At 48.6% G+C, this 19,408-nt stretch overlaps 2 protein-coding genes across 7 annotated transcripts in view; one reads left to right on the forward strand and one right to left on the reverse strand.

The window, feature by feature from the left end:
• COLEC10 (collectin subfamily member 10) overlaps nucleotides 1-19,408 on the reverse strand; it is a 278,842-nt gene that overhangs the window by 256,007 nt on the left and 3,427 nt on the right. The window contains exon 1 of one of the 6 annotated variants that reach the window (XM_063924474.1): nucleotides 12,789-12,887. The exons of 4 other annotated variants lie outside the window; for them this stretch is intronic. The gene's annotated coding sequence lies outside the window, so the exon portion shown is untranslated. Of the gene's footprint in view, nucleotides 1-12,788; nucleotides 12,888-19,408 lie in introns of those variants that run through there. One more of the 6 variants, XM_063924469.1, reaches the window with a different exon arrangement.
• TNFRSF11B (TNF receptor superfamily member 11b) overlaps nucleotides 1-19,408 on the forward strand; it is a 68,948-nt gene that overhangs the window by 18,893 nt on the left and 30,647 nt on the right. Inside the window, exon 2 of the mRNA XM_063924467.1 lies at nucleotides 1,224-1,572. Within this exon, the coding sequence (XP_063780537.1) occupies nucleotides 1,224-1,572 (349 nt within the window). The remainder of the gene's footprint in view (nucleotides 1-1,223; nucleotides 1,573-19,408) is intronic.

A 19,408-nucleotide genomic window follows, 5' to 3' on the forward strand; every position in this document is an offset into this window, starting at 1 on the left:
GCGGGGCCGAGCTTAGCATCATATTTGCACCCAAAACATACACGATGTGCATGCAATGGGTAGAATGATGCGTCGATTTCGTGTATTCGTACACGATAACAACGTAGTGTATGGGCAGCTAAAGATGGGAAAATGTTTGTTGTAAGGAAGATAGAGTCTTTTAACTTCTATAAAAGTTAGAATCAGTAATAAATAAATAATATTATGCCACTTTTTTCTTAAAAATTATGTGAAAACCAGTCAGTGTGCCAAACAGAATAAAAAAGGGGCTGTGTGGCCCTCATGGGGAAGGGGTGTGCCTGTTTTTATCACTCTGGATATGGCCGGCTTCTCCTCAGTGACTGGGAGTTGGGCGCTGCATGATGACATCACAGTACAGCCAGTAGCGGATCTTGCCACGGGCAAGCAGGACTTTTGCCCGGGGCGCCGCCTTCCGGAGGGCGCTGGCGCCATCCGGAGGACGCCGCACCATGGCAAGATCCGCCACTGCTGTGCCCTCCGCTGCCCGCTGTGTCCCCCATCTGTGCCTCCTGTGAAGGGAACTAGACGCGTAGCGTCTAGTTTCCCTTCGTGGAGAGTACCTTTGCTGAGCGGTGCGCGATGACGTCATTGCGCACCGCTCAGCATTCAAGCGGCGCTACTAATGTACAGGGGGCGTAACTGACCACGCCCCCTGTATTAAGCCACGCCCCATTTCCTGCCCGGGCCGCAGAGCGGGCTTGAACCGGCCCTGAGTACAGCACCCAGCTCCCAGTCACTGAAAAGGAGCGGACATTTTGGTGTCACCCCACTGGAGGGTGACACCCGGTGCAGTCCACACCACCAGCACACCATAGTGATGCTGGTGGAAACAGCACTAGGTATTGCCTTCATAATGAAATGGTGCTCCAACCAATCAGCTCCTGTCATTTTACAAACACATGACAGTTAGGAGCTGATTGGCTGGAGCAGCATTTAACATTCGTAACGAGTGATAACAAAATAAAATCTGCCCCATAATCCGTTGACTTCACAACAAGAGGGAAATATTACCACAGAGGCAGGATCGTAAATGACCCATTAAATGTACATGCATATAAGTATGCTCGTACACGTACACATAAAGAATGTATACAATCATTTATATAATAATGAAATATAACAATAAAAAATAAACGTTTAGTAAAAACAAATGACTTAGGTAGCTACGCCTATTAATATCGTACAATTACTTTGTTTTACAGGTGTTCCATGTCGGCATTACGTTAGGAAATCCCCCAAAATATGACCCTATCACGTCTGTTCCAGTGAAATGCGACCAATGTCCTCCAGGGACTTTTGTGCAGCAGGACTGCACTGCTGAAAGGAGGACGGTCTGCGCGTCCTGCCCACCCAGGCACTTTGCAGACCAGTGGGGCTACCACAAGGACTGCCAGTTCTGCAGCACCGTCTGTAAAGAGCTGCAGGTTGTGAGACAGGAGTGCAATAGCACTAACAACCGGCTGTGCGAGTGCATCGACGGATTCTTTCTGGATGTGGAGTTTTGCCTACCTCACAAGGAATGCCCACCTGGCTCTGGAGTACTGCAACAAGGTAATAGCTCTTATATCTAGTCCTGTGAGTAACTTATACTGTATATTGTATATCGGAACGCAAATGTATATAGCAGGTGCTAAGCAAGAACTGTCCCTCCCATTGGCTCTGAATATCATCCTCTACAGGTAAGCAAACCCAGACCTGCCCACTTTTTGAAACTGCCCTCCAGGAAACAGGGTGTGGAGTACAAATAGGATTTTAATTACCTATCGGTAAATCCTTTCTCTAACGTCCTAGTGGATGCTGGGGACTCCGTCAGGACCATGGGGAATAGCGGCTCCGCAGGAGACAGGGCACAAAAGTAAGCTTTTAGGATCACATGGTGTGTACTGGCCCCTCCCCCTATGACCCTCCTCCAAGCCTCAGTTAGGTTTTTGTGCCCGTCCGAGCAGGGTGCAATCTAGGTGGCTCTCCTAAAGAGCTGCTTAGAAAAAGTTTTTAGGTTTTTTTATTTTCAGTGAGTCCTGCTGGCAACAGGCTCACTGCATCGAGGGACTTAGGGGAGAGATTTTCAACTCACCTGCGTGCAGGATGGATTGGAGTCTTAGGCTACTGGACATAGCTTCAGAGGGAGTCGGAACACAGGTCACCCTGGGGTTCGTCCCGGAGCCGCGCCGCCGATCCCCCTTACAGATGCTGAAGATCGGAGGTCCGGAAACAGGCGGCAGAAGACTCTTCAGTCTTCATGAAGGTAGCGCACAGCACGGCAGCTGTGCGCCATTGTTGCTACACACTTCACACTGACCAGTCACGGAGGGTGCAGGGCGCTGCTGGGGGCGCCCTGGGCAGCAATATTAAATACCTTTGATGGCAAAGAATACATCACATATAGCCATTAAGGCTATATGTATGTATTTAACCCAGGCCAGATATCTCAAAACCCGGGAGAAAAACCCGCCGAAAAGGGGGCGGAGCTTATTCTCCTCAGCACTCAGCGCCATTTTCCTGCTCAGCTCCGCTGTGAGGAAGGCTCCCAGGACTCTCCCCTGCACTGCACTACAGAAACAGGGTAACAAAGAGAAGGGGGGCATATTTTGGCGATATTTATATATTAAAAGCGCATATAACAGAAACAACACCTTTTAGGGTTGTTTATATACATTTTATGGCGCTTTTGGTGTGTGCTGGCAAACTCTCCCTCTGTCTCCCCAAAGGGCTAAGGGGGTCCTGTCTTCGATAAGAGCATTCCCTGTGTGTCTGCTGTGTGTCGGTACGTGTGTGTCGACATGTATGAGGACGATGTTGGTGTGGAGGCAGAGCAATTGCCGGTAATGGTGATGTCACCCCCTAGGGAGTCGACACCGGAATGGATGGCTTTAGTTATGGAATTACGTGATAATGTTAGTACATTACAAAAGTCAGTGGACGAAATGAGACGGCCGGAAAACCAGTTAGTACCGGCTCAGGCGTCTCAGACACCGTCAGGGGCTGTAAAACGTCCCTTACCTCAGTCAGTCGACACAGGTACCGACACAGATGAATCTAGTGTCGACGGTGAAGAAACAAACGTATTTTCCAATAGGGCCACACGTTATATGATCACGGCAATGAAGGAGGCTTTGCAGATCTCTGATACTGCAGGTACCTCAAAAAGGGGTATTATGTGGGGGGTGAAAAAACTACCTGTAGCTTTTCCAGAATCAGAGGAATTGAATGACGTGTGTGATGAAGCGTGGGTTAACCCAGATAGAAAACTGCTAATTTCTAAGAAGTTATTGGCATTATACCCTTTCCCACCAGAGGTTAGGGCGCGCTGGGAAACACCCCCTAGGGTGGATAAAGCGCTCACACGTTTATCAAAACAAGTGGCGTTGCCGTCTCCTGATACGGCCGCCCTCAAGGATCCAGCAGATAGGAGGCTGGAAACTACCCTGAAGAATATATACACACATACTGGTGTTATACTGCGACCAGCAATAGCCTCAGCCTGGATGTGCAGTGCTGGGGTAGTGTGGTTGGATTCCCTGACTGAAAATATTGATACCCTGGATAGGGACAGTATTTTATTGACTCTAGAGCAATTAAAGGATGCGTTTCTTTATATGCGAGATGCTCAGAGGGATATTTGCACTCTGGCATCGAGAGTAAGTGCGATGTCCATATCTGCCAGAAGAAGTTTATGGACGCGACAGTGGTCAGGTGATGCGGATTCCAAAAGGCATATGGAAGTATTGCCATATAAAGGAGAGGAATTATTTGGGGTCGGTCTATCGGATCTGGTGGCCACGGCAACTGCCGGCAAATCCACCTTTTTTACCTCAGACCCTCTCCCAACAGAAAAAGACACCGTCTTTTCAGCCGCAGTCCTTTCGCTCCTATAAAAACAAGCGGGCAAAAGGACAGTCTTATCTGCCCCGAGGCAGAGGAAAGGGTAAGAGAGGGCAGCAAGCAGCCCCTGCCCAGGACCAGAAGCCCGCCCCGGGTTCTACAAAGCCATCAGCATGACGCTGGGGCTTTACAAGCGGACTCAGGAGCGGTCGGGGGTCGACTAAAGATTTTCAGCAATCAGTGGGCTCGCTCACAGGTGGACCCGTGGATCCTGCAGATAGTATCTCAGGGTTACATGTTGGAATTCGAAAGGTCTCCCCCTCGCCGGTTCCTAAAGTCTGCTTTACCAACGTCTCCCTCAGAAAGGGCGACGGTATTGGAAGCCATTCACAAGCTGTATTCTCAGCAGGTGATAGTCAAGGTACCCCTCCTACAACAGGGAAAGGGGTATTATTCCACACTATTTGTGGTACCGAAGCCGGACGGTTCGGTAAGACCTATTCTAAATCTGAAATCCTTGAACCTGTACATACAGAAATTCAAGTTCAAGATGGAGTCACTCAGAGCAGTGATAGCGAATCTGGAAGAAGGGGACTTCATGGTGTCCCTGGACATAAAAGATGCTTATCTGCATGTCCCAATTTATCCCTCACACCAAGGGTATCTCAGGTTCGTGATACAAGACTGTCATTATCAGTTTCAAACGCTGCCGTTTGGTTTGTCCACGGCACCTCGGGTCTTTACCAAGGTAATGACCGAAATGATGGTTCTTCTACGAAGAAAAGGCGTATTAATTATCCCTTACTTGGACGATCTCCTGATAAGGGCAAAGTCCAGAGAACAGCTGGAAGTCGGTGTAGCACTAACCCAAGTAGTGCTTCAACAACACGGGTGGATTCTGAATCTTCCAAAATCTCAATTGACCCCGACAACACGTCTGCTGTTCCTGGGAATGATTCTGGACACGGTTCAGAAAAAGGTGTTTCTCCCGGAGGAGAAAGCAAGGGAGTTATCCGAACTTGTCAGGAACCTCCTAAAACCAGGAAATGTGTCAGTACATCAATGCACAAGAGTCCTGGGAAAGATGGTGGCTTCTTACGAAGCAATTCCATTCGGCAGATTCCATGCACGAACATTTCAGTGGGATCTGCTGGACAAATGGTCCGGATCGCATCTGCACATGCATCAGCGGATAACACTGTCACCAAGAACAAGGTTGTCTCTCCTGTGGTGGTTGCAGAGTGCCCATCTGTTAGAGGGCCGCAGGTTCGGCATACAGGACTGGGTCCTGGTGACTACGGATGCCAGCCTACGGGGCTGGGGAGCAGTCACACAGGGAAGAAACTTCCAGGGTGTATGGTCAAACCTGGAGACGTCTCTTCACATAAATATACTGGAGCTAAGAGCGATCTACAATGCTCTAAGCTTGGCGAAACCGCTGCTTCAGGGTCAGCCGGTGTTGATCCAGTCGGACAACATCACGGCAGTCGCCCACGTAAACAGACAAGGCGGCACGAGAAGCAGAAGAGCAATGACAGAAGCTGCAAGGATTCTTCGCTGGGCGGAAAATCATGTCATAGCACTGTCAGCAGTGTTCATCCCGGGAGTGGACAACTGGGAAGCAGACTTCCTCAGCAGACACGATCTTCATCCGGGAGAGTGGGGACTTCATCCGGAAGTTTTCCGCATGATTGTGAACCGTTGGGAAAAACCAAAGGTGGATATGATGGCGTCTCGCCTCAACAAAAAACTGGACAGATATTGCGCCAGGTCAAGAGACCCTCAGGCAATAGCTGTGGACGCTCTGGTAACACCGTGGGTGTACCAGTCAGTGTATGTGTTTCCTCCTCTGCCTCTCATACCAAAGGTACTGAGAATTATTCGGAAAAGGGGAGTAAGAACAATACTAGTGGCTCCGGATTGGCCAAGAAGAACTTGGTATCCGGAACTTCAAGAGATGCTCACGGAGGATCCGTGGCCTCTACCTCTAAGAAGGGATCTGCTTCAGCAGGGACCTTGTATGTTCCAAGACTTACCGCGACTGCGTTTGACGGCATGGCGGTTGAACGCCGGATTCTAAAAGAAAAGGGCATTCCAGAGGAAGTTATTCCTACCTTGATTAAAGCTAGGAAGGAAGTGACCGCACAACATTATCACCGCATTTGGAGAAAATATGTTGCGTGGTGTGAAGCCAAGAAGGCCCCAACGGAAGAATTTCAATTGGGTCGATTCCTACATTTCCTGCAGGCAGGATTGTCTATGGGCCTCAAATTGGGGTCTATTAAAGTTCAAATTTCGGCCTTATCAATCTTCTTCCAGAAAGAATTGGCTTCAGTGCCTGAAGTACAGACTTTTGTCAAGGGTGTACTACATATACAGCCCCCGATTGTGCCCCCAGTGGCACCGTGGGATCTAAACGTAGTTTTGGATTTTCTCAAATCTCATTGGTTTGAGCCTCTCAAATCTGTAGATTTGAAGTATCTTACATGGAAAGTAACCATGCTACTGGCCCTGGCTTCAGCCAGGAGAGTTTCAGAGTTGGCGGCTTTATCGTACAAAAGCCCATATCTGATTTTCCATTCGGACAGGGCAGAACTGCGGACACGTCCTCATTTTCTCCCTAAGGTAGTTTCGGCGTTTCACTTGAACCAGCCTATTGTGGTGCCTGCGGCTACTAGCGACTTGGAGGACTCCAAGTTACTGGACGTTGTCAGAGCATTGAAAATATATATTTCAAGGACAGCTGGAGTCAGAAAATCTGACTCGTTGTTTATATTGTATGCACCCAACAAGATGGGTGCTCCTGCGTCTAAGCAGACGATTGCTCGTTGGATCTGTAGCACAATCCAACTTGCACATTCTGTGGCAGGCCTGCCACAGCCTAAAACTGTAAAGGCCCACTCCACAAGGAAGGTGGGCTCATCTTGGGCGGCTGCCCGAGGGGTCTCGGCATTGCAACTCTGCCGAGCAGCTACGTGGTCAGGGGAGAACACGTTTGTAAAATTTTACAAATTTGATACTCTGGCTAAAGAGGACCTGGAGTTCTCTCATTCGGTGCTGCAGAGTCATCCGCACTCTCCCGCCCGTTTGGGAGCTTTGGTATAATCCCCATGGTCCTGACGGAGTCCCCAGCATCCACTAGGACGTCAGAGAAAATAAGATTTTACTTACCGATAAATCTATTTCTCGTAGTCCGTAGTGGATGCTGGGCGCCCATCCCAAGTGCGGATTGTCTGCAGTACTTGTACATAGTTATTGTTACAAAAATCGGGTTATTATTGTTGTGAGCCATCTGTTCAGAGGCTCCTCTGTTATCATACTGTTAACTGGGTTCAGATCACAAGTTGTACGGTGTGATTGGTGTGGCTGGTATGAGTCTTACCCGGGATTCAAGATCCTTCCTTATTGTGTACGCTCGTCCGGGCACAGTACCTAACTGAGGCTTGGAGGAGGGTCATAGGGGGAGGGGCCAGTACACACCATGTGATCCTAAAAGCTTACTTTTGTGCCCTGTCTCCTGCGGAGCCGCTATTCCCCATGGTCCTGACGGAGTCCCCAGCATCCACTACGGACTATGAGAAATAGAATTATCGGTAAGTAAATTCTTATTTTTCTCGTAGTCCGTAGAGGATGCCGGGTCCATTTTAGTACCATGGGGTATAGACGGTTCCGCGGGAGCCTTCAGCACTTTAAGACTTTTCAACAGTGTGAACTGGCTCCTCCCTCTATGCCCCTCCTCCAGACCTCAGTATAGGAACTGTGCCCGAGGAGACGGACAACTTCGAGAGAAGAATTTACATTAAACTAGTGGCGAGATTCACACCAGCTCACACCTTACAAAACATGCCGCCTAACATGGCCTTTAACATAACCCATGCTAACGTGCATGCATAACGCAACAGCAACAGCTGTAAAACATCTTAACACATGAGAACCTGTGTAAAAAGATAAAACGCAATTCTGCAAGAAAAATTAGCACTGGGTGGGTGCCCAGCCTTCTCTACGGACTACGAGAATAGGATTTACCGGTAGGTAATTAAAATCCTATTTTCTCTTACATCCTAGAGGATGCTGGGGTCCATTTTAGTACCATGGGGATGTACCAAAGCTTCAATAAATAACGGCAAACTGCTCTAATCAAGCTGGTAACAATCCTCAGGTGCTGCGGGAGGGGGTTACTCTAGAAAACAAAAACAAAGGGATTTTTCCCACGCACTCTGCTGGCTGTTAGTAAGAAGAACTGTATTGTATACTATATAATAATAGAAAATTTAGAGCTCTTCGTTACATATGTTTTGCAGGGGGGGGGGGGGGGGGCAAATATAACATTTGCAGAGAGAGTTAGATGTGGGTGTGGTGTGTTCAATCTGCAATCTAATTTGCAGTGTAAAAATAAAGCAGCCAGTATTTACCCTGCACAGAAACAAAATAACCCACCCAAATCTAACTGTCTCTGCAAATGTTATATCTGCCCCCCCTGCAGTGCACATGGTTTTGCCCAATTGCTAAAAAAATTCCTGCTGCGATGAACTTGGAATTACCCCCCATTATATGATGTACCAAAGCTCCCAGTACGGGCGGGAAAGTGCTAATGTTCCTGCAGAACTGACTAACCAAACTGAAGGTCGTCAGCAGCCAAGGTGTCAAACCTGTAAAACTTAGCAAACGTGTTTGCCCCTGATCAAGTAGCTGCTCTGCAAATTTGCAACACCGAGACACCCCGGGCAGCCGCCCAGGAAGAACCCACTTTCCTTGTAGAGTGGGCCTTTACCGAACTCGGTAACGGCAATCCTGCCGTGGAACAAGCGTGCTGAATGGTACCTCTGATCCAGCGCGCAATAGTCTGCTTAGAAGCAGGAGCCTTAATCTTGTTGGGGTCATAGAGGACAAACAAAGATTCTGTTTTACTTATCCGAGCCGTTCTTGCAACATAAGTCCTCAACGCTCTGACGACATCCAAGGACTTTGAAACGGCTGAGGTGTCAGAAGCCACTGGCACCACCACAGGTTGGTTGATATGGAAATAAGACACAACCTTTGGAAGAAAATGCTGACGCGTCCGCAGTTCAGCTCTATCTTCATGAAAAATCAAATAAGGACTCTTGTGTGACAGAGCCCCTAATTCAGACACTCATCTGCCTGAGGCCAAGGCCAACAGCATGACCACTTTCCAAGTGAGAAACTTCAACTCTACCTCTTGTAGAGGCTCAAACCAGTCTGATTTAAGGAACTGCAACACCACATCAAGATCCCATGGCGCCGCAGGAGGCACAAAGGGAGGTTGGATGCGCAGAACCCCCTTCACGAACGTCTGGACCTCAGGAAGGGAAGTCAACTGTTTCTGAAAGAAAATGGACAAGGCCGAAATTTGGACCTTGATAGACCCTAATCTCAAGTCAGCATCCACACCGCCTGTAGAAATAGGAGAAGACGTCCTAATTTAAACTCCACCGCTGGATACTTCTTGGATTTACACCAAGATACATATTTTCTCCAAATACGATGGTAATGTTTGGATGTTACCCCTTTCCTGGCCAGAATAAGTGTGGGAATTACTTTATTGGGAATACCCTTACGGGCTAGGATCTGGTGCTCAACAGCCATGCCATCAAACGCAGCTGCGGTAAGTCTTGATAAACAAACGGCCCCTGCTGAAGCAGGTCCTCGTAAAGAGGAAGAGGCTGAGTATCTTCCAGTAATAACTCCTGAAGATCTGGATACCAAGCCCTCCTTGGCCAGTCTGGGGCAATGAGAATTGCTTGAACCCTTGTTCTTCTGATGATCTTTAGAACTTTTGGTATCAGTGGAAGTGGAGGGAACAGATACACCGACTGAAACACCCACTGGGTCACCAGTGCATCCATTGCTATTGCTTGTGGGTCTCTCGACCTGGAACAATATTTCTGAAGCTTCTTGTTGAGATGTGATGCCATCATATCTACTTGAGGAACGCCCCAACGATCTGCTACCTCTGCAAAGACTTCTGGGTGGAGGCCTTATTCTCCTGGATGGAGATCATGTCTGCTGAGGAAGTCTGCTTCCCAGTTGTCCACTCCCGGAATGAAAATTGCCGACAGAGCTTTTGCATGTCTTTCTACCCAGAGGAGTATCTTTGTCACCTCTGCCATTGACGCTCTGTTTTTTGTTCCACCCTGGCGGTTTATGTAAGCTACTGCCGTTACATTGTCTGACTGGATCTGTATGGGATGACCTTGAAGAAGGTGTGCCGCTTGATGAAGGCTGTTGTACACAGCTCTCAATTCCAGAATGTTTATGTGAAGGAGTACTTCTTGACTTGATCATAATCCTTGGAAGCTTTCCCCTTGCGTGACTGCTCCCCAACCTCGGTGGCTTGCATCTGTGGTCACCAGGATCCAAGTCTGAATCCCGAACCTGCGTCCCTCCAGGAGGTGAGAACTTTGAAGCCACCACAAGAGTGAAATACTGGCTTTTGTTGACAGGATTATCCTCCGGTGCATGTGTAGGTGCAATCCGGACCACTTGTCCAGTAGGTCCCATTGGAACACCCTGGCGTGGAATCGGCCAAATTGCAGAGCCTCGTACGCCGCTACCATCTTCCCCAGCAGGCGGATGCACCGATGAATCGATACGTGTGCTGGTTTTAAAACTTGTTTGACCATCCTCTGGATTTCCAGAGCCTTTTCCACCGGTAGGAATACTTTCTGTGCTTCCGTGTCCAATATCATTCCCAGAAATGATAACTTCATTGTGGGTTCCAATTGTGATTTTGGAAGGTTTATGATCCAACCATGCTGTTGAAGCACCGTCAGGCAAAGTGCAATGTTCTGCACTAGTTTCTCCCTGGATCTCGCTTTTATGAGGAGATCGTCCAAGTATGGGATGACTTTGACTCCTTTCTTGCGAAGAAGAACCATCATTTCCGCCATCACCTTGGTGAATATTCTCGGAGCCGTGGAGAGCCCGAAAGGCAATGTTTGGAACTGGTAGTGGCAGTCCTGCACCGCAAACCTCAGGTATGCCTGATGCGGTGGGTAGATGGGAACATGTAAATAAGCATCTTTGATGTCCATCAATACCAGAAAATTCCTTTTCCTCCAAGCTGGAGATCACCGCTCTCAGGGATTCCATCTTGAATTTGAACCTTTTCAAATAAAGGTTCAGAGTCTTTAGGTTTAAAATCGGTCTGACCGAGCCATCCGGTTTCGGCACTACAAACAGGCTTGAATAAAACCCTTTTCCCTGTTGTGGCACAGGAACTAAGAAAATTACGTTGTCTTGACATAATTTCTGTATTGCGTTCAGCACTTTTGCTCTGTCCTGAACAGAAACTGGTAAGGCTGATTTGAAAAATCGGCATGGGGGAAGGTCCTGAAATTCCAATTTGTACCCATGGGATACTATCTGCAATACCCAAGGATCCAGATCTGAGTGAACCCAGACCTGGCTGAAAGACAGTAGAAGTGCCCCCACCCGATCGTACTCCCGCAGGGGAGCCCCAGCGTCATGCTGAGGTTTGAGCAGAAGTAGCTGTTGACTTCTGCTCCTGCGAGCCTGATGGTGTTGTAGATTTTTTACCTCTTCCTCGACCTCTTCCTGCGAAGAAGGGGGTACCCTTTGCCTTTTTGGACTTGTTGGTCCAAAAGCATTGCATCGTATAAGAATGAAATCCTTTCCTAGGTGGAGCAGCTGCGGAAGGCTAAAATGCTGACTTGCCTGATGTAGTTGTTGAAATCATGGCATCCAGCTTGTCTCCAAAGACGGCTTCTCCATTGTAAGGAAGCGCCTCAATATTCTTTTTTGATTCTGCATCAGCATTCCATTGGCGGATCCACAGCGCCCTGCGGGCTGAAATCACCATAGCGGAGGACCTTGAACTCAGCAACCCAATATCCTTCATAGCTTCAACTAAGTAACCTGCATCATCTTTGATATGGCTGAGAGTTAGGACTATTTCATCCCTGTCAACTGTGTCTATGGTAACAAGCAAGTTGTCAGACCATTTTTCCACAGCGTTACCTATCCACGTGCAAGCAATGGTGGGCCTGAGCACCGTTCCATTAGCCGTATATATGGATTTTAGGGTTGTTTCTAATTTACGGTCAGCTGGATCTTTTAAGGAGGGTGAACCAGGGGCAGGCAAAACTATTTTCTTAGACAGCCGAGAAACTGAGGTGTCTATCATTGGAGGTGTCTCCCATTTGTGCCTGTCTTCCTCAGTGAAAGGATACGCTACACGTATCCTTCTGGGAAGGGTAAATTTCTTCTCAGGGTTAGCCCAGGATTCTTCAAAGAATGCATTCAAATCCTTTGAAGGAGGAAAAGTCACAACCTGCTTTTTATTTAATTTAAAATAATCCTTTTCCTCTGGGACCAGTGTTGTTTCAGGAAACGCCAACACTTCCTTTATAGCAACTATCATACATTGAATGCTTTTGGCTAATTTGGGGTCTACCCCTTTCAAATCCCCAGTGTCGACGTCAGAGTCGGAATCTGTGTCTGTGTCCCCTTGCATTATCTGGGCCAGAGACCTTTTCTGGGAACTGGATGGGACCTGAGCGGATGATATGGAGGGGTCAGTAAACAGTGCATCCTCCACAGACTGCCTCCAATATTTAGTCTGTTGTTCAGACTCAGAGAATTTCTTAGCAAGCATTGACATATTCTTTTGCAACATTCTCACCCACTCCGGCTCCTTCTGAGAGGTAAGGGCCACCACATTACCCTCTTTCGCATCTAAAATGGGTTCTTCCTGGGAAGAACCCTCCCCAATGTCTGACATGTTACACACACACACACACACACACACACATCCCTATCACACAGGGGAGCTATTGGGGACAGACCCACACTAAAGTCTGTCAGAGAGACACAGAGGGATCTGCCAGTCCACACACTGCACCGTATTGTGAATTGTGGAAATATTACCCACTTAAAGCGCATATACCAATAATAGGCCCACAGACCTAATTATAATGAACACTCGCGGCCCCTTCTATAACACCCTGTACTTGTATCAGCGTTGTCATGAGGAGAAACAGCGTTCAGGAGCTTCACACTGGAGTTTCTGCAGGAGAAAATGGCACCCAGTGAGTGTTCTGGCAAGTCTGAGGAGAAGCCCCGCCCTTCAGCCTCAGCAATGTAATATATACTGGCTGGGGATGGCACATCAGCGGCTGTACATGTATGTTCCCTTTTTGCCAGTGAGAGTAAGGTTTTAAAACATGCCCTCAGAGCGCGCCCCCCCCACGCGCGTTCTGCACCCTTGTGCTGAGAGACATGGCACGCACTGCGCATTTACCTGTATGCTGCCAACGATGACCGGAGGATCTCCTCTCTGAAGGACTCACCAGCCTTCTGGCTCTGTTAAGGGGTGGCGGCAGTGCTGTGGGAGTGAACGCTGGCCTGTGTTCAGTACCCTTCAGGAGCTAATGGTGTCCTGTCAGCGGAAGCAGAACCATTAACTAATTGAGAAGTTGGTTCCTACTTCCCCCCCTAAGTCCCACGAAGCAGGGAAGCTGTTGCCAGCAGCTTCCCTGTAAAATAAAAACCCTAAGAAAGTCTTTTTCCAGCAAAGCTCTGTAGAGATCCACTAGTGTGCATCCAGTCTCCTGGGCACATTTTCTAAACTGAGGTCTCGGGGAGGGGCATGGGGGGAGGAGCCAGTTCACACTGTTGTAAAGTCTTGAAGTGCCGAAGGCTCCTGCGGAACCGTCTATACCCCATGGTACTAAAATGGACCCCAGCATCCTCTAGGTCGTAAGAGAAAGGGGCAAATGCAGGGGGTGTGATGATGACAGGATTACAATAGGTGCCAGAAAGGGAAGGAGGGAGCAAGTGAGCGTCTAGTCCACATAAACATTTAAGAGGCGCCAGTTAATGTATTGGGTCGCGGTGTGCCGTCTAGGGTGACCACTGGCAGTGTGACTGTAGTTTCTGGATGAAAATAATCACTATTTCGGTTTCCTCACCACCGCCCTTCTCCACCGGTCTCCTGGGCCGTCATCCTACCTGCAACTAGCTCCAGTCCCTACAAAGTCTGCGCTGGGCTCCCCCTCTTCCCCCTAAGCTCCCACTTTGTCCCTTCTCTCTCCCCATCTTGGGCCCAACTCCCCTCCCTCACAGTACACACCCCGCGTGTGGCACTGCCCAACCCGCCTAATTTCCACTGGGTTCTGCTGAAAATGTATCCTGTAAGAGGGAAGAGCCAAGTGTGATTATCCTCCATGCACGTCCTCAGACAGGGATGCGGTTAATTTGCCAGCTGTCTAGATCCCAACGGTCAAGATACTGATGCCGGAAGCCGACAGCCAACAATGCTGACAGCCGGAATACTTGCGCATCAGGGCAGCCGACCATACTTGCGCATCAGGGCAGCCGACTAGTCAGCGCAGCCGACCATTTGAATAAAGCCATCTCTAAACAAATGATTACAATTCTGAAGCGATGGTAAATGTGGTGTAAATTACTCTTACTTTAGAAGCAGTGTAAAAAAAACCTGTTACGTTCTTCAGGTGTTTGTAAAAACTGCTATTACTGCTTCATTATTAAAATAGAATATTTGTGTCATTAAACGATTTGCGTTCTTAATATAGACTACGACACACAAAGGGCCTAATTCAGACCTGATTGTAGCCGTGCAAAATTTTGCACGGCTACGATCAGTTACTCAGACATGTGGGGGGACCCCCAGAACAGGGCTAATCCGCCCCACATGTCTGGCCCTATCCTCCTTCCCGCACAAGTACAAAAGCGCTTTTGTACCTGAAGAGTATCTCCCTACCAGCGCAGCTCCTGTGCACTGGCAGGGAACTACTTGTCGCTGCCCGGGTCACAGCGGCTGCGTGTGATGTCACGCAGCTGCCGCAGCCCGCTCCCAGTCCGGGCATGCCTGCGTTGCCCAGACCGCGCCCCTAAACGGTTGCCCGGCCCGCCCCCTCCAACCCAGCGACCGCCTCTGTCAATCAGATAGAGGCGATCGCAGGGTTGAAATGGCCATCGGCTGTCAGTTCAGACCTGATCAGCTGCTGTGTGAAAACGTCTGCAAAAATTGCAAAAAACGTTTTCACGTTGTCATTATGGCGTATTGTGTGTAGAAATTTGAGGGAAAAAAATTATTTATTCCATTTTGGAATAAGGCTGTAACATAAAATGTGGAAAAAGTGAAGCGCTGTGCAGGGCCGGTGCTAGGGTATTCGGCGCCCTCCTGCAAACTGTACATTTTGCGCCCTCCAACAGCCGCATCATAGTCATTGGCCCAAATTTATTAAGCCTTAAAAGGTGATAATGTGGAGACGGCTAAAGAACCAGCCAATCAGCTTCCTAATTGAGATGTTACAGGCTGTGTTTGAAAAATGAGAGTTAAGAGCTGGTTGTCTGGTACTTTATCACTCTTTATCCATCTCCACATAATCACTTTTAAGGCTTAAAACATTTGGGCCTATTAAAATGTGAAAAGAGTGATTGGGTGATGGGGAGAGGGTGAGAGTCAGTGTGTGACAAAGAGAGGATGACAGGAGAGAGAAGGTGACAGGTATAAGATTAGAATCAGTGAGTGACAGGAGAGTCAGTGGGTAACAAGAGAGAAGTGACATGGAGGGGGTAGCGGCAGGGAGCAGTGGGAGATGGGCACAGAGTGACGCTGGGAGAGGCAATGGATGCCAGTGAGAGGCGGAAGGTGACAATGATAGGTAGAGAGTGACCAGCAGAGGGTGAAAAGAGAGGGTGACAGGGAGAGGGTGAGAGTTAGTGGGTGACAGGAGAGAGAGGTGACAGGGAAATGGTGAGAATCAATGGGTGACAGGAGAGATAGGTGATGGGGAGGCAGTGACGTGCAGAGAGGTGAGGCAGGAGGGCAGAGCCTTTCCTGTCATACTAACGTATAAGACAAAGGTTTGACTATACAAAGTATATGAAAAAATAAGAATTTACTTACCGATAATTCTATTTCTCGTAGTCCGTAGTGGATGCTGGGAACTCCGTAAGGACCATGGGGAATAGCGGCTCCGCAGGAGACAGGGCACATCTAAAGAAAGCTTTAGGATCACCTGGTGTGCACTGGCTCCTCCCCCTATGACCCTCCTCCAAGCCTCAGTTAGGATACTGTGCCCGGACGAGCGTACACAATAAGGAAGGATTTTGAATCCCGGGTAAGACTCATACCAGCCACACCAATCACACTGTACAACTTGTGATCTGAACCCAGTTAACAGCATGATAATAGAGAAGCCTCTCGAAAAGATGGCTCACTACAACAATAACCCGAATTTTTTTGGTAACAATAATTATGTACCAGTATTGCAGACAATCCGCACTTGGGATGGGCGCCCAGCATCCACTACGGACTACGAGAAATAGAATTATCGGTAAGTAAATTCTTATTTTCTCTGACGTCCTAGTGGATGCTGGGAACTCCGTAAGGACCATGGGGATTATACCAAAGCTCCCAAACGGGCGGGAGAGTGCGGATGACTCTGCAGCCCCCAATGAGAGAACTCCCGGTCCTCCTCAGCCAGGGTATCAAATTTGTAGAATTTTACAAACGTATTTGCTCCTGACCAAGTAACTGCTCGGCAAAGTTGTAAAGCCGAGACCCCTCGGGCAGCTGCCCAAGATGAGCCCACCTTCCTTGTGGAGTGGGCATTTACAGATTTTTGGCTGTGGCAGGCCTGCCACAGAAAGTGCAAGCTGAATTGTACTACAAATCCAACGAGCAATAGTCTGCTTAGAAGCAGGAGCACCCAGCTAGTTGGGTGCATAGAGGATAAACAGCGAGTCAGATTTCCTGACTCCAGCCGTCCTGGAAACATATATTTTCCGGGTCCTGACAACGTCTAGCAACTTGGAGTCCTCCAAGCCCCTAGTAGCCGCAGGCACCACAATAGGTTTGGTTCAGGTGAACGCTGAAACCACCTTAGGGAGAAACTGAGGACGAGTCCTCAATTCCGCCCTGTCCGAATGGAAAATCAGATAAGGGCTTTTACAGGATAAAGCCACCAATTCTGACACGCGCCTGGCCCAGGCCAGAGCCAACAGCATGACCACTTTTTCTGTGAGATATTTTAACTCCACAGATTTAAGTGTGTCAAACCAATGTGACTTTTGGAACCCAAAAACCACCTGGAGATCCCAAAAGTGCCACTAAAGGCACAAAAGGAGGCTGTATATGCAGTACCCCTTTAACAAATGTCTGAACTTCAGGGACTGAAGCTAGTTCTTTTTTGGAAGAAAATTGACAGAGCCGAAATTTGAACCTTAATGGACCCCAATTTCAGGCCCATAGATACTCCTGTTTGCAGGAAATGTAGGAATCGACCCAGTTGAATTTCCTCCGTCGAGCCTTACTGGCCTCGCACCACGCAACATATTTTCGCCAAATGCGGTGATAATGTTTTGCGGTTACATCCTTCCTGGCTTTGATCAGGATAGGGATGACTTCATTCGGAATGCCTTTTTCCTTCAGGATCCGGCGTTCAACCGCCATGCCGTCAACGCAGCCGCGGTAAGTCTTGGAACAGACAAGGTCCTTGCTGGAGCAGGTCCCTTCTTAGAGGTAGAGGCTACGGATCCTCCGTGAGCATCTCTTGAAGTTCCGGTTACCAATTCCTTCTTGGCCAATCCGGAGCCACTAATATAGTGCTTACTCCTCTCCATCTTATCAATCTCAGTACCTTGGGTATGAGAGGCAGAGGAGGGAACCCATACACTGATTGGTACACCCACGGTGTTACCAGAGCATCTACAGCTATTGCCTGAGGGTCCCTTGACGTGGCGCAATACCTGTCGAGTTTTTCCCAACGGTTTATAATCATGTGGAAGACTTCTGGGTGAAGTCCTTACTCTCCCGGGTGGAGGTCGTGCTGAGGAAAACTGCTTCCCAGTTGTCCACTCCCGGAATGAAAACTGCTGACAGTGCTATCACATGGTTTTTCGCCCCGCGAAGAATCCTTGCAGCTTCTGCCATTGCCCTCCTGCTTCTTGTGGCACCCTGTCTGTTTACGTGGGTGACTGCCGTAATGTTGTCCGACTGGATCAACACCGGCTGACCTTGAAGCAGAGGTCTTGCTAAGCTTAGAGCATTGTAAATGGCCCTTAGCTTCAGGACATTTATGTGAAGTGATGTCTCCAGGCTTGACCATAAGCCCTGGATATTCCTTCCCTGTGTGACTGCTCCCCAGCCTCGCAGGCTGGCATCCGTGGCCACCAGGACCCAGTCCCGCATGCCGAATCTGCGGCCCTCTAGAAGATGAGCACTCTGCAACCACCACAGGAGGGATACCCTTGTCCCTGGTGACAGGGTTATCCGCTGAAGCATCTGAAGATGCGACCCGGACCATTTGTCCAGTAGGTTCCACTGGAAAGTCTTGCGTGGAATCTGCCGAATGGGATTGCTTCGTAGGAAGCCACCATTTTTACCCAGAACCCTTGTGCATTGATGCACTGAGACTTGGTTCGGTTTTAGGAGGTTCCTGACTAGCTCGGATAACTCCCTGGCTTTCTCCTCCGGGAGAAACACCTTCTTTCTGGACTGTGTCCAGGATCATCCCTAGGAACAGAAGACAAGTCGTCGGAACCAGCTGCGATTTTGGAATATTGAGAATCCAATCGTGCTGCCGCAACACTACCTGAGGTAGTGCTACACCGATCTCCAACTGTTCCCTGGATCTCACCCTTATCAGGGAATCGTCCAAGTAAAGGATAACTAAAATTCCCTTCCTTCGAAGGAATATCATCATTACGGTCATTACTTCAGTAAAGACCCGGGGTGCCGTGGACCATCCCTACGGCAGCGTCTGAACTGATAGTGACAGTTCTGTACCATAACCTGAGATACCCTTGGTGAGAAGGGTAAATTTTGACATGAAGGTAAGCATCCTTGATGTCCCGAGACATCATGTAGTCCCCTTCTTCCAGGTTTGCAATCACTGCTCTGAGTGACTCAATTTTGAATTTGAACCTCTGTATGTAAGTGTTCAAAGATTTTAGATTTTAAAATCGGTCTCACCGAGCCGTCTGGCTTCGGTACCACAATAGTGTGGAATAATACCCCGTTCCCTGTTGCAGGAGGGGTACCTTAATTATCACCTGCTGGGAATACAGCTTGTGAATGGCTTCCAAAACTGCCTCCCTGTCAGCGGGAGACGTCGGTAAAACAGACTTTTGGAAAACGGCGAGGGGAATACGTCTCGAATTCCAATTTGTACCCCTGAAATATTACCTGAAGGATCCAGGGGTCTACTTGCGAGTGAGCCCACTGCGCACTGAAATTCATTGAGAACGGGCCCCCACCGTGCCTGAACTTGTAAAGCCCTAGCGTCATACTGAGAGCTTGGCAGAGGCGGAAAAGGGTTTCTGTTCCTGGGAACTGGCTGATCTCTGCAGCCATTTTCCTCTCCCTCTGTCACGAGCAGAAAAGAGGAACCCTTTTGTCCGCTTGCCAACCAGGACTGCGCCTGATAATACGGCGTCTTATTTTGAGAGGCGACCTGGGGTACATCCCCTTTTTTTTTTTTTTTTTTTTTTTAAGGCAATACTTCCAAATGCCGTTTGGAATCCGCATCACCTGACCACTTTACTGGTATAATTG

Source organism: Pseudophryne corroboree, chromosome 5 (genome assembly GCF_028390025.1).
Source record: "Pseudophryne corroboree isolate aPseCor3 chromosome 5, aPseCor3.hap2, whole genome shotgun sequence".
In the NCBI taxonomy this organism is placed as follows: Eukaryota; Metazoa; Chordata; class Amphibia; order Anura; family Myobatrachidae; genus Pseudophryne; species Pseudophryne corroboree.